The sequence below is a fragment of the Lipophrys pholis genome (assembly GCF_963383615.2).
Source record: "Lipophrys pholis genome assembly, chromosome: 8".
Classification (NCBI taxonomy): Eukaryota; Metazoa; Chordata; class Actinopteri; order Blenniiformes; family Blenniidae; genus Lipophrys; species Lipophrys pholis.
Genome location: NC_137630.1, coordinates 18,451,720 through 18,467,111, shown reverse-complemented (window position 1 = coordinate 18,467,111; position 15,392 = coordinate 18,451,720). Strand labels below are relative to the sequence as shown.

Sequence of the window (15,392 nt, the reverse complement as noted above, 5' to 3'; positions counted from 1 at the left end):
AAATAAATCAAGATCTTTTTACCTAAAAGGACAATTAAAGTCACCCTGCTGACCCTCTGATTATTCCCGAAGTGACCCCTGAGGTGGCCCAACCCACACTTTGAGAACCGCTGTCCAACACGATCTTCAACTTTAGTTTTTTTCTAAAGGACTTCTCAGTGGCGCAAGAACGTTTTTCTCTCCAAGAATGTGAAAATATGGAAGTAATAACAAAATATGACAATAAAGAGACTGAAAGCTCATTTATTAAAAAAAAAAAAAGAAGAAAATCCCGTATACAGTCAAAATACCTTACCTCACATATTGTACCGTCGTATAAAAATCTTAAGCAAAAACCTATATACAACAAATGAAATGTTTTGGGATAATTGCACAGCACAGTGCCCATAAAGCTGAATATGAATATCCTGATAAAACTATGTCATGCTGCAGCTCCAAATTTTGTCTTGTACACAGACACAATACTGAGTAATTAAGAGATCTCTGGGAGTGCCACACTCTTCCCTAATAGTGAAGTACAAGCAGGCAGTGACACCTCAATCTCACTGCAGCACAAAAGAAAGAACTTTCCACGATCTGGAGTTCATCGTTTGTGTTCATTGCTCAGAGACAAATGAGATGACAGGCTTTAAAAAGGCTATCTCCAACATGAGTCACACAGACCTGCACACATTGTCCACGCGGTCTTACATCACACAGCCACCAGACTGATACATAACTTCTATAATGCTGTATAATAGACTATCTTAAGGCGCGCTCATCCAGTAATATTGATTCTGAGATGACGCGCTGTCATTCTGACCCACAATGTTGGCTATAATGTGTTCAGCCAGGCTTGCACGTACGAAGAGGCATACAGCTCATCCTGTCAAAGTCTTAATTGTCTGAATGATAAATTATTATGTGAAAGTCAGCAAAATATTGCTATTGTTACCCATAGGAGGTTAGCGTTTGTACAAAGTGATTGCTTAGAACATATCTCTCAAAACTGTAACATTGCGTAGCCTTTTCTGTACATTTTCTTTGGTGTGGTGCCCGGGATAGACAGTCTCCGCTCTCATCATGGTTCATTTCTCATCTGTTAATCTATAAATTTCACACTCGCGTGTACATTTATTTTAAAATGTCAAAAAAATAAATAAAAAAGTGACACAGTGACTCATGCGCAAAGAAATTTCGAAGTACTTTTCATTAGGCAGGAAACTGCTTGATGACAGCCAAGAGCAAGCAGGAAAGCACAGGATTCGTCTGGTTGGCAACTGTAAATTAACTGCAACAAAAACTGTAGTATTTATGCTGATGCACATTGATAATTTTTTTTTTTTTTTACATTTTCCAATCCAAACTGGCTGTGTTTCATGGACAAAGAATACTAAAATTATAATAGAAATGTTACAAATGATTATGCGAGGTCAAAATTATTTTTGGACAAATGCTCATTTCTGTTAATTGTAGGTCCCATATTATACCGTTTTTCAAGAATTTTACATAGTCGTCAGAGATCAAACAATATTATATTCAAATTCAGCCTTGGTCTTGAATTTCAGCCGGTCTAAAAGTCCCTCTAGTGAGCCCTACTGAGAACAGACCCTTTCTGTGTCTCTACCTTTAAATGCTACTGAGCCGAGTCTGTCCACCCCGACTACCTCTCATTTGTCTGGTAGAGAGGAGAAACAAATGGCACCAGCTCGTGATTTTAGAGGGCAGAGCTCATTTATCTGTGGATGGGTCAAAATGAGAGGGTGTGGTTATTTCCCTGCATGAGGTCATGAAGGGAAAAAAAAAATCTGATTCTTGGGACCTTTAAGACTATTTGCATTGAATCTGAAGCTGAGGACTGGTACCTTAGGGTAAAGTAAAGAATGGTTATTTCCAGTTATAGACAGAAGAGAAGAAAAGGTCGCAAAGGCTCATTAGTGGGCGAGTTATTTCATTTGGAAAACATTGTTTTTTTTTGGCGGTATAGGGTTATCGGACATGTATTATTGCTTTTTTTTTTTTAAGACTTTGTTTTCTGCCTTTGAGAGATGTGCTTTAACCTTAAGCTTCCAGAGGCAGCACAGTCCTGGACCGTTTCTTGTGCAGATCCTGTGATTTGGTGAGGTTAATGATGAACCAGCACATTTAACCCATAAGATGAAGTTTGATCAACAATCACTAATAAAAAAAATGCTCTTTCACATGATTTTTACACCATGGTTTTGAGTTTTCATGTGGATATGTTTATCTGTACTCATTTCGGCCGACCAAAACAAGTAAACAGCCCAAAAAAAAAGTAAATGCCAGAGGTTTATGTCGCCATGTCTTTGATAAACATGACCGTGCAAATCACCCTGATTTCCTCTTGAGGCCAATAATTCCAAAAAGGTGAGCTAGTTTTATAAAATGATGCAGACGTTCACATCTTCAGTATTCATGTATTCCAGCATTAAAGACACCATCAGCAGCACGGGGGTGAAATCCCATTCTGCTGCCCCCGAGGCAGGCCACGTGCATCCGTATCAGTCTCTGCTCAGGTGAAGCCTCAGTCTAGTCGCTACCCTGAGCCGGCATTTCGTCGCCCTCCTCCTTGCTTTGCTCGCTGGGCTGCTGGCTGCTGCGGTCCGGCTGTGTGCTGCTCCTGATGGAGTGCACCGCCAGAATCTTCTGCAGACGCGTTTCCAGCTCAGCCTCGCAGGCCTGCACCAGCACGGACGTCCTGGCTTTGTCCCAGCCTAGCACTCGCTCCATAGCCGCCACTCCTTTTGTCACAACCGCCTGAAAGGTTACATGAACAGGTGCTTCACTTTATGGATTTCATAGCTACTTAGATTTATTATCTGCTTGTTTTTACTCTCATGGGATGTGATTTTAGTAACCTGCCATGTAATGAAGATTATTAGAAAATTTCAAAATACTGATGTATTGAAATGAGGGTGGGCCTAATGAGGTCATTGCTTTGGGGTTTACATACTTGCCATGTCATTTTAACAGCTACTTGTCCATGTGGCGGCTCGTGTTATCTTTAGCTTTGCATCATAAGGAGTGATGTAAGAATATGATGACGTCCAAGACACCCCATAGGACAGAAGAGTTGGCACATCTTTTTGTGACTAGGCAACATAAATCGTTTGCTCGTGTCTAAATTTGATATGAACTTTTCCAAGATTGCTTTCTTCCGGGAATGTCTGACCACAGAGAGTAGAAGTTGGGGTGTAGTTTGAGTGCAGATTGGTTAGAATACCTGCAGATCCTCAGTGGAAAGCCTGGTCTCTGGGCTTGTTTTGCCTTTCAGGACCATCAGCGTCCTGCGCATGAATCCAGATGCCGAGTCCACCTCTAATCCATCCAGCACGTCCACGTCAACGGCTCCTGAAACATTAAAGCAGGCTTACTCTCTGGATCCGTTTTTGTCTGAAAAGGTTTGTGGCTGTAAGAGAGAGACAATTCAACAGCAACAACGGTTCCACCTAGTGACCAGAAGATACCAGTACAACTCTTCCTCTACAAACCAGAAAGGAACTGCTATGAAATGTGTTAAAAAAATAAATAAAGAAAATCTGATAATGAAGAAAAACTGTAACTTTTTTTTTTTTTTTAACAATCAAACTGTTCATTTCATTCATTTTGTTGTTTTTACTGTACATTTGGTCATTCTGCAATAACACAAACTAAAAGACAAAGGCACATTAAAACACAGAAATACAGATCTTTGCAACCACATTCTAATAGAATTATACACCAATAAAACTAATTTGGAAATGCATGTTGATCAGTTCCACATCACAGTCCTTTGTTTAATGAACAACCATGTATTTTTAATGTCTATACCTCATGAAGTCATATCATAATGCATTATTTCACTGGGTTTTTATTGATCATAGTGATTGATTGGGGCTTTTTGATGGGCAGAGGAACACATGAGCTAATGTCAAAGTCACAGTTACCAAACATCGTCAGTATTGTGACAACAAATAATTCAGTGTATTAATACTTTTACCGTTTATCAAACCACATCTAAAAACAAAAGAAAGATACGATCGCAAAATGTCGTATAAAACCCTCTCGTAAGCTGGAAGCAGCTTTATGACTACTTGAACATTTCTATTTACACTGGTGGATGTAGTAAGAGAATCGGAGCAATATCCAATAACTTAAGATCACTGTGCCATTCAGTTCCTGAACGGGGCTTAAAAGCCAACAGGTCATAGAGACAATCATGACTTTTTAACAGAGAAGATATGAAACAGCCAGTGTGTAAATAATGACATCTCTTTGGAAGGTGAGTCAAGAATTAAACCTTAAAGAGTTTTTAACTGTTGTCTATAACACGGCCGTACCTCCCCGGGTCGGCTGGTTGAGCTGTTCCTGTTGTCGGTCCTCTTTCTCCACAGCTTGGATGTAGAGCTGGAGCAGTTCCCTGGACTGTCTCTCCTCCTCTCTTCGATCCAAAACACTCTGCAGCGTCTCCTGGAGATCTGCGGCCTTCTTCTCTGGGAAGCCCAGAGCGGATGCCAGTTCAGGACACGGGGCATCCACTAAGCTCTGGAACAGCAGGGAGTTCGACTTATGCAATAGGTGGCTTTTTTAACCTCTGGATTCACATGATCCTGCGCACGGTGTATACAACATGAAACCTCCATTTATTCATCCATGTTCTATGTCCAGTTTATCCGCCAGTAACTACAGCATCATGATAAATTTAACACATCTTGGATTTTTGGTTTTCACTAATAATATCACTTTAAATCAACGTGAGAAATGTTAAATGGATACAGCACATTTTACATGATCTGTCATATTCAGCCATTCACTCACACATGGATGCAAACAGTCTCATTTTGATGGCGACAGCAGCACACGGCTCACACACCACTATGAGCCACTTTAGGTTCAGTGTCCAGACACTTCCACACACTAACAGAGCGAGAATACATTTGAACCGCAAACATTCCGATTGGATGATTATCCGATCTATCAAATGAGCATTGGATGAAAATCCAGTTTTAAAAAGAACTATATCAAAAAGAGACCCCCTTCTGCTCTTCACCTCATAGCTGTGTTTTATGTGCAGGTTGTCACTTAATCAAAAAGAACAGTGACAAAAAAAAAAAAAAAAAAAAAAGAAATCTGCTGAAGCAGTTTTTCTATTACAGTGAGCTGATCCAACCTCGAAAACAACATCACAAGTCTTGTCTGGAGCAGTTTTCCCAAAAACTACCGCAAAGTATTAACTACTTTTCAGTTGCATTTAATTCCAATGTCAATTCACCCATAAAAGCTATCTACGCACAAAGCACGTTTGTCAGTCAAAAAGGACATACTGTCTTTAAAAAGAGGAATGATGTTGGTACCTGAAGGTCTGCCTCAGACATGAGGATGATGCTGGCCAGGTCCTGCTTCAGCTGCTGGGCCAGGTACCAGAAAGGTGCACTCGAAGCATCCACAGCATCCGCCTCCAGCACCATTGAATCCCTGGCCATCCAGACCGTGCCACCTTCAACTACAATGAAAAGTAACAGTGCAAAGGCATTTGCATTTCATCCTTTTCTTTACAGACAGGAATCCGTCTGGATTATAGACGAGACACAGGCAGAGAGAGAGAAAAAAAAAATCTGCTTACACGTTCGAGCTGGAGACCACGTTTCTTTTTCTTGCAACAGCATGAACTTTGTGTTTGTGGGTAAACAGAGGAAGTAGGATTGATCTTCTACTATCGTCCCATCGTTCTCGAGCACCAGCGTGACTGGATCGCCGGGGTTGTACCCAAGAAACTCACACCCTGGAGGAGAAACACAGACAAAGCTTAAGACTCTGAAGTTCAAATATGTCAGCTGCTCTTTGACCTAAGTGGTTGTTATTTACTTTAGTGCTGTTGAGTGTCTGTCCTGTTTACTCCTTTTGTACTGTCTTATGAGTAATGCCTTTTGAATGTGCTGCATTTGGTTGATTGTAGATCTAAAGGGAAAAAGAAAATTTCAAGCGCAGTGATCCCATTTAAGTTTAACTTTTTATTTCTTTATTGTTATTAACGTGTTAGTATTGCTCACAATGCGAGCAATGTAAATATTCATTTTTCTTATTACTGTCACAGTTTTTCCCCTCATGGTTGTACTGCCTGCTTTGGGTGCCATTTCATTGCCACTAAAATTGTTTAATTGGTTTTAATTTAAATTATGTCAAGATTCTGTCAATATCCTAACTACTTTCCATCTGAAGGTTGGCTAAAAAAGAAATTTAATAAATATGAATATATCAGCCAGGTGGAAGTAACAGATTGCTTTTTCTGTCATTACTGTGATTAGGTGGTGTGATCTGGCTGCTCCTGTCCAAGGTCTTCACTGAGCATCACGTGATATGGATGTTTCATTAGGCATTTTTCCACTGGATGCTTCTTGTTGATGCTCACTGTGCAGATTGGGGTTACATGCTTGCTGATGAATCCTCGGCAGTGACTTGTCTGCAGAGGGATTCGAACCAGTGAACTTAAAGTGACCCCAAGACTGTAGCATTTTTTCCGTGCTGGTACTTATACAAGTATTGTTCACGGATCCAGTTTTATACAAATCTTTAAAGCACGGGGTGAACGTTGATGAATTTATATTTCCAACAGGTTACCTGAAAATGCCTTTTATTGACAAGAGTGATAAAATAATCCAATGGTTAAAAGTAACTAAAACTAGTTTTGACAATAGAACTTCTACTTCTAACTTGGGTGTATTTCACTAGACATGGATCGGTTCTCTTTCCGTCTCTGAAATAGGCATTTGTCGACCTAAAACCCACATGTTTGGTTGACAGATAGGTCAGGACTGGCAGCAGTGATCTGGGAAACGCCTGTTGACTACTAGTCAAAGAATGAGCAGAGGGAGAGTAACTTCATGTTCAGCTGCTGCAAGTTTGAACATGATGACGGTGGAGAGGCTGCTGGTGATGGCCACAGATAAATCAGCTCAGGTTGTCAATTCGAACCAACGTGGCTTTTAATAAATAAGCCCTTAAAATAAACTTTACATAATCTACAGTTTAATTTAAAAGAGTAAAACAATGCCTTCCTTTAGAAGTTAGAGCCATGACAACAACTCACCTTTCTGCTTGAGTTCATTCAGAGAGGGAACAGCCAGACCGTACGATTTCTGTCGTGTGAAATTGCACACCTTACAGGGTTTCCTATCTGCCATGGTGAGGTTTACGGAGAGGAATATCTCGTCTTTCTTTGACTAAAACCACTGAGGACTCACACAGGTCTCGACTACTCTCCCTCGGTCTCTCCAGGAATACGGAAGTGCTGCCGCTCTTTCTTCTTCTTCTTCTTTTGCGTTTTGGGCAGGCTGGGCGCTGTAATGGACTGATGGTTGTGCCTTACGGACATCCGTAGTTGGAGTACGCAAAATGCGTAAGGATGTGACGTTGGTGAGTTCGAGAATACACTGAGTGAACGCAGTCTGATGTTATCGTAAAGTGGATGTTTTCTCAAGCTACAAGCCTCTTGAGTGAATATAACAGGCGCCACCTGGCGCACTGCTGCCTTCCCACTTGTAGTTTGTTGTTGTTCCTCCATGTAGGAGTTCAGAGCGCCTCAGATCCTGAGGTGTAGATTGGTATAGCATATAAATTCCAACAGCGCCGCCGTGACTTCGCTCCTTTGCAATTCAGGACCAAGTATTGTCTTTAGTGAAAAAGTTGTAAAACCAATTTTTCCAAGTCTTTTGAAGAGACGAATTATTTCATGTCTATACACATCACAGTTCATCAAAATTTGCTGAACAGTCTCTTCTCTTCCACCTTCACAAAGACTATTGGTTCTTTTCCCAATTAAAGCCAAATTCGAGGCCAGACCAGAGTGTCCTAATCTTAATCTGGAGAGAATGACCTGTTGAAATCCACCATTTCACCAACTGGAGTACCCACCTTTTTACACTTTGTTGAATCGAATAGTAATGTCTCCCCCGAGTCTCTGTGTCCAAACTCTCTCTGCCAGATTTGAGACATCTTCTGTCCTACAATACTAAAATACTCTTAAGACCTGATAGACTTGGATACATTGATAAAGTCATGATTCAGCACCTTTTTTGCAGTTGCATCTGCCACCTCATTGGCTGTGATTCCAACGTGAGCAGGGACCCACATAAACGCCACAGATGATCCTATTGACTCAGCTCTCTTAAGTGCAGAACGAATCTCAAATATTAGGTCAGACCGGACACGTGGCCTTCCTGTCTGCAGGGCCATGAGAGCAGCTGCTGAGTCTGAACATATTAACAACTGCTGAGCCCCAATTTTGCCCACCCATTCTAATGCACAGACCAATGCTATAACTTCTGTTGTAAACACAGACACATTATTTGGATGGGATATCCTTGACTATTCAGCCTCAGGAATGTGCTGCCGTGCCGCTATGAACTCTGGGATTTGTAGTTTTCTGCCCAAGCAGGCTCATGGAAGAGGAAAGTGGAATCTTCAAATGATTTGATGTACTCACAGAAATAATCTTTGATAGTGAACAATTACAATAGTAACTGAAGTATATAAAATCGTTACATGACACAAATAGTATAAGGTGAATTTGATGCATTTCTCTAAAAAAGTAGATGGATCACACATGGAATGGAAATAAGATTTATTAATATTTTTGTTTATTTTGTAAGAAGTTATAATAATAAACATAAAATGTTTTGTGTGTGTGCAGTGCAGTGTATGGTAAGTCTAATATTTCTTTTTTCTATCGAATCAATTATTGCTTTTTATGTTGTTGTTTTTTTAATTATAATTATTAATTTCTTCCAAAACAAGAAAAGTGCCATTCAACTCTGGAGACCTGTCCAGGGTTTACCCTGACTTTCATTCTGCCATGGTGACTCACATCTGGATTAAATGGTTCGAGAGAATCATCTTTTTAGTATTTTGATTATTTTCCCCAAATCAATTCTATTTTCTCTGCAGAGCAAAACTGCGGCTGACACAGGGCAAGATTCAGCGTGTAGCTTGGGCAGGTCGCCAGGGGAAAAATACTGAGATGCAGACAACCACACACACACTGACATCTCCAGGTATTTTACAATCTCCATCCACAAAGGCCCCCAAACCTAGACTCGGAGATGTAATTTAGTGATTTGACGTCAGAGTACTTACCACCAGCACCATGTTTTCATGTAACACGATTTTGTCCAATTATATTTACAATCATTAGTCGAGTGGGCATCTTTTTTATTTATTTTTTCTCAAATGACAAGGATTGTGGCAGCACAGTCTCTGTGATCTCCACCAGTGCATACTTCTAAGAAGCAATACTCGTAATAATTGTTGGAAGTGGATCCAAAATGTGAGACAATGAAACGTTCACAGCACTGTCACACTTCACTTGGGAAATAAAACAGCAATTTCTTTCCATGAGACATTGGGATGTCTCAATATCAACTTTCACTTCTTTTTATGTGACACTTGGCAACAATTAAGGAAATTGATGCTCCATTAGTAAGTTATTACTTCTTCTACTGGGATATATCCATCACATTTGTCTTGATTGACAGTATTGTGTTGGAGCTGTCATGCTGTGAGGTTGTATGACTAAATGAATAAAAGGAAGAGTAACTATGGGATCCAGACTCAGATTAATCACACTACCACAGTAATTCTATTTTTATATATATTTTATATATACATATATAAAAGGGTTATATTGATCAATTAATTTGATATTGTACTGTTTCTTCCAAGTGAACCTTTAATACAATGTCTGTATCCATATACTTTTATATTCCATTGTCAAGGAGAATGTAAACGTTTTATATTTTAGTCACCTATGAATAACGGGTTTAATATTTAGGGGCAAGGACAAGCTATTGTGAAAGAATGATGCCTTGAATCTCAGTTAAAGTTAAATATTCAGATATTATCTCAGAAAAGATCAATAAAACTGTAGCACTCTCGAAGTTATTAGAGTTCATCCTGAGGTGACCGTAAAGATAAAGAGTTTTCACCTATATAACATCTTTAGATAACAAGAGTGTCATTGAATGTGATGATCTTTTGGGGAAAAGCAAGTTAGGTGTGCAGTAGGTAGATGGATGGATGGATGGATGGATGGATGGATGGATGGATGGATGTATTGTGTACATTTTGTAGCTTGGTAAGTAGGTCACAGGTTTCAAGCAAGCTGTATTGTTGAGCAAACACTTTCAAAAACTTTACCAAACAACTCATTCATTCAAAAAATATGAACTGACTTACATTTTAGCATATTTTTGATCGATGTTTTTCTGATGAAATAAGTAAACCCATCCTGTTGTGACTTTTAAAAGTTCGGTGTTATTATTATATATTAAATTGGCGCTGGCACGTTGGCGAAACCACATGGTCGCGGACGCGGACACGCGCACAAACCAGTGGAGGAAAGCAGTCGATCACAGAACAGTCGAGCAGCCTCGATAGGAAGATGGCATCCACCGAGCCCCCTGCTTCACAAACACAGGTACAAACACGAATATAACCTGCTCCTGTTGGTGTCCAGATACACACGCACACCCTTCTGCCATGAATACAGCACCCGTGACTCTTAAATGCCGTCATTGTGTTCGGTGATGTTTACAATTGCTCATCTAGCAGAGCTTAGCAGGCTCGCTAGTTAGCATGGCTACACATGTAGCTTTTAAAAAGTTGCTTTTTAAAACAAACACACGAGGACAAGTTGACACTGGTGTTGTTTTGGGTTCAACATTCGTCGCCCCACATGATATGGTTTGCATATGATGTCTAAGTTTAACCACGTCTTTATCATGTCGCTTCGTCTCTGTGTAAGTGTGCAGGTATTGATCTGTGGAGGGGAAAGGTCACTGTTGTTCTCCACACAAGCCTACTTCTTTCTTCACATGTTGATTTTGCTTTCAAACACCGATCCTGTCCAGTAAATACTTTAAAACAGGGGTGTCAAACTCATTGTGTTTAACCTGCAGTGCAGTTTGTGATCGCCAGTGGGCCGAACCAGTAAATAACAGCATTATAATATGTACATTACTAGAAGTATAAATGTTTGTCTTTGTTTGATTGGAACAACGTATTCATATTTTAATATGAAATTCACATTTAACGAACAAGCCCTTTACGACACATGACAAGCCTGAAATTTGAGTTAAAAACGGCAATTTCCACAATATCATGCCTCAGTTCACCATAGTCTTTATAATTTTTTAGGATTAGGATTCCTATTTATTATCATCACACATGCACAAATACAGTGGAATGGAAGGTCGTTTGACATCCTGAAGGGTATGAGCTATAACCTGATCCCAGCAAATTTAGACTTGTCAATATACGTCAGGTTGCCAAACCGAAAACTGATCATGTCTATTAAAAATGTCCTAAAATAGTGATGCATGGGTGTTGTCTTATCATGTAGGGGCTGTGTGTTCTTGTTTGTAATTCCTGCTGTTTTTATCTTTCAGGTCATGGTGACATCTCTGTCTCTAAACAATGATTTATGCATTTCTGCAGAATTAGTAAGCTGTCTCAGTCCACATTGACAAGTCTACATATGCTGCGATCAGATTATACCTCATACCCTGCAATCCAATCAAGAAGTGCAATGTTATCTCGACAGGGTTTGTATGAATATAGACCAGTAGGACGACATGGCTTTGCAAAATGTGAAAATGTACAGTATATGCACATGTGCGAATGTGTAGAGGAAAGTTCAGCAGATGGAGGAGTTCAGATTGAGAACAGTTGTGGGGGGGGGGGGGGTGTTAGAGTTCAGAAGATAGGCAACTCTGGGGGCAAAAGCTGTTCCTAAGCTGTTCTGCTGGTTTTGGGTCTGAGGTACCTGGAGCGTCTGCCTGAGAGCAGAAAGATAAACAGTCAATGACCCGGATGTGAGGAGGCCTCAAGATGTTGTGAGCACGGTGCAGGCAACGTTTCCTCTCAACGTCTTCTATCGCTGGCAGTGGAGTCTTTATCGTCCTCTTACAGTTCACAGTGGGTTTTTATTATACTGTTAACATCTTCAAAGACACAAAACATGTGGCCACATCTCACTGGAACTCAAAAAAGACAGCAGGCTAGTTCATACATTGCTGCAGCTTTGTAGTAATCCTGACCACCTGAACAGACTCGCCACATAAAACAACCTTATGTGGAAAGAAGATGAGTTCCCCCTGTGCACTGCTGGTGGTAAATAAAAACCAAAAACGTTCTAGTTAATGTCAACATTTCTCACAGCTGTCAAATTTCATCTTTTGGGCTGGATTGGACTCCGTCGGGCCAGTTCTGGCCCACAGGCCGTACGTTTGACACCGCTGCTATAGAGGCTTCAACATTTGACCTCAGGCAGCTGTAACACTCGTGCAGTGTTTTACTTCTGCTGGTACAATGCTGCAAATGCCACCGAGTGCCAAATATAGCTGGAGCTTTTGCATGAAGAGTCTATGAATATCTTATCCACGAGTCTGATGGAGGCACTAACAACAATACTTTATTATGATCTTACACAGTCTTTCTCAGTTATCATGCCTGGTACTAACCTCACAGCATGTCTCACAATCGAGTAGAACAACAGAAAGTTATTTCTAAACAAGGTAATTACAGCTGTTTACACACATGCTAAGAGTTAATTGCAAGTATATTAACTGCTATCTATGGACTTGTATCCAGTTTGTGTCGTTTGTAGTGAGCAGTGGTGTCCTAGAGGTTGGAGAACCTGACGATGAAATGGGAGGCAGGAGACTTTCGATGACGGATTGATGTCACGTGTGATATTTGATGTTCAACGTGTGCATGTTTGTTTTCTTCATATGTGAAACCTTTATACCGACAGTTCCTCTGTCCTCCACTAGATGGCAGTCTAATACTGATGTTGTTTATTTTGTCAGCACGACGATCCACCAGGAGATGATGCAGCAGCTCGTCCCAGAGAAGCACTGGTAAGGATTCACTATTTAATTGAAATCACCTCCTTCACAATGCAAAATAGAGGAAAACAGGCTTAAAAATTTTGTTTTTTAGATTTGAGGTAAGTTCAAAATCAAGATAGTTGGGTTGGAGTTACAGTTGATAACATTTGTTTAATTGTGGTTTAAAAAGAGGCAAAAATAAGAATTTCTGAATAGTTGAAATACGTTTGTTTGTCAATATCAATGTTTATTTTCCTGGACATAAAAGCTGTTCGGCAACCACAGGGCAGATTTCACTCGTGATGGTCTCTGCCTTGATTGTGTGCCGACCGGCAAAGTTGGTATCTTTAGCATTTTGAAAAATCAAAGTCTGGAAATTCTTTCCAAATGGAACATTAGATACTTCGTCCCTTGAGCTCCGGTAACATTAAAGACTCTTATTTGTCCAGTCACTTGATATTACACCATCCCCCGAGACACCCAATGTTAAAGGCTTCCAATTAGCAGACAAGTCACTTCAAGTATAACGAGAGATGTACTTCATGTTCTGAGTAGTATATAAGAGAATTGGAAAAAGTGTATTTTCATAATGGGCAGTTGTTTGACAGTTGTTTTCATCTCAAACAGAAAAAAATGTACTTTGAAAACATACTTTGTTTAGGGTGTTGATTGTCAGGTTGTCTCTCTATGTCACCTCCACAATCTGAATATTTATTGTCATCAGGAAGTAATTGAAATATTGTCTTTATTCTGGTGTTCTCCTTTGCAAACTGAATGAGCAAGTATTTTTTAGACAGTGACAGCAAGTTTGAAGTGCTCGCACATGTTCTTCAAGAACACGGCTTTGCCTGATGATGCAGAGAGAGGTGGCACATTTCTATGCCACAGAAAATGGACCCAGGTACAATAACATACATTAAATACAAGAGGTAAAGAGTCTATGTCATAGGAAATGGACCTAAGTACCATAATACACATATTATATGTGGGGGGGGGGGGTCATAGATAAATGGTCATAGATAACATAATACACATTTTATGTAGGGGTCAAGAACATTTCATTTCATATTAATGCAATAAAGTGTTTCTAGATGTGTTTATATAAGCTGCATTTGGAATGATCCATTTCCAAGTCATTAAGATCTATTTCCCAGTCAAGAACATCTTTCATATGAACATTTTTGTTAGGGGCGGGGGTCCATATTCTAAAGCAGGGGTCCATATCCCGCTGTGGAATTTAGACCCTGGGTCCATTTTTCAGAGGGTCCATATTCAATACTACACTGTGTGCATATTGCGAGTTGTAACCTCTGGACTTTGTCATGAGGCCTTGCAGGCAATAACTAATCTTGTTTAGTGTTTTTTTTTTTAACCTTCCGGTGTTTTCTATATACCTGCCATGGACTCTCTTATCCACCTGCAGACTGAACTTCGGGTTAATCGTAATTCACAAGTCAGTTCTGGGTTTGCTTCCTTTACATTGTTAATAGTTCTATAGGAGTTCATTCTCTTTCCTTTCAGGATTCAGTTTCCTATTTACTATTCACAAAGTACATGCAGAACTTGGCAAAAAACAAAAAGTATGTCATTCGTTGCGTCAGACTGCAAACAAATTTGAGTGAGTGTGTTGGTCTCTTTGAATGATTTAAAAGATGATAAACAGGAGGCTTCTGGTTGGAAATGATTTATTTATTATAATAGTTCTAAGCTATTCATTTTTTAGAGTCTCTTTTTTAATTTTCATTGTTCTACTCTGTATTTCCAGTCGTGCTGTGATCACTCTTGTTTTTTTTTTTTCTATCTTGGCCGAGACGCTCTTGGAAAATAAATGTTTTTCTCTCAGTGAGATTTTCCAGGTTAAATGAAGGATAACAAATGCATAAATAAAAGGCAACATTCAACAATAATGAACACAAGCTGTTTTTTCTTCTCTTTTTTTTTTTTCTTTTTTGTAAAGTGTGCATGGATGTTTTAATATTAAATGCTTGGCCCCAGTGATGGGTATAACCGGGGATGTTGGGTTATTGCTAAGTGGGATGAAATGCATCCCAGGTACATTGACTGTCCTTGTTTGGGCACAGCTTCCAGGTTGGAGGAGAGCTGCATTGTTCAGCCTACATGTCTCAATGTCATTCACCGCCATTCACTCTTCATCTTCCCCCCATCATCCCTTCATGCCAAGACTAATTTAATCCTGGGGTTATTGATTGTGGGAGCATTCTCCCAGGCTTTCTTTCAATTTACTTCAATTTCATCATCCCAGTTCGCTCCAAGACTGCCTCCTCAAAAAGGAAGAAATCCTTGTTACGAGGGTCCTGATTCAAGACTGGTTGACAAGTCCCACTACCACCACCCTCACTTCCAGCCCCTTTTCTCCTTTCTCTTTTTGATGAGCTGCTCTTTCCCAGTTAAGTGGATTATTACAGTAGGGATAATTCTTGTCACATGGCATTATTTGGATGAGGTGAATAATTGAAATTTGTGTCTGAAAGGATTTTATCTGGATGAGAGGAAAGGGAGTGCTGGCAG

The 15,392-nt window shown here is 39.9% G+C and overlaps 2 protein-coding genes across 2 annotated transcripts in view; one reads left to right on the top strand and one right to left on the bottom strand.

The window, feature by feature from the left end:
• Positions 1-218: 218 nt before the first annotated feature.
• dffa (DNA fragmentation factor, alpha polypeptide) lies at positions 219-7,296 on the bottom strand. The gene is made up of 6 exons (XM_080468947.1): positions 7,067-7,296; positions 5,603-5,761; positions 5,334-5,482; positions 4,320-4,524; positions 3,224-3,351; positions 219-2,757 (listed from the first exon to the last, which is right to left on the bottom strand). The coding sequence occupies exons 1-6, from the start codon at positions 7,158-7,160 to the stop codon at positions 2,530-2,532; spliced, it is 963 nt and encodes a 320-aa protein (XP_080325073.1). The 5' UTR covers positions 7,161-7,296; the 3' UTR covers positions 219-2,529.
• A 3,073-nt stretch (positions 7,297-10,369) lies between these two features.
• Positions 10,370-15,392, top strand: part of pex14 (peroxisomal biogenesis factor 14) — a 46,955-nt gene continuing 41,932 nt past the window's right edge. The window contains exons 1-2 of the mRNA XM_080470271.1: positions 10,370-10,450; positions 12,843-12,893. Of these exons, the coding sequence (XP_080326397.1) occupies positions 10,415-10,450; positions 12,843-12,893 (87 nt within the window). The 5' untranslated portion in view covers positions 10,370-10,414. The remainder of the gene's footprint in view (positions 10,451-12,842; positions 12,894-15,392) is intronic.

Coding starts and splice junctions, on each gene's coding strand:
- dffa (XM_080468947.1), bottom strand. CDS start 7,160: ATGGCAGATAGGAAACCCTGTAAGGTGTGCAATTTCACACGACAGAAA. Junction 5,483..5,602: donor GTGGTCTCCAGCTCGAACGT/GTAAGCAGATTT, acceptor TTTTCATTGTAG/TTGAAGGTGGCACGGTCTGG. Junction 3,352..4,319: donor CAACCAGCCGACCCGGGGAG/GTACGGCCGTGT, acceptor TTAATGTTTCAG/GAGCCGTTGACGTGGACGTG.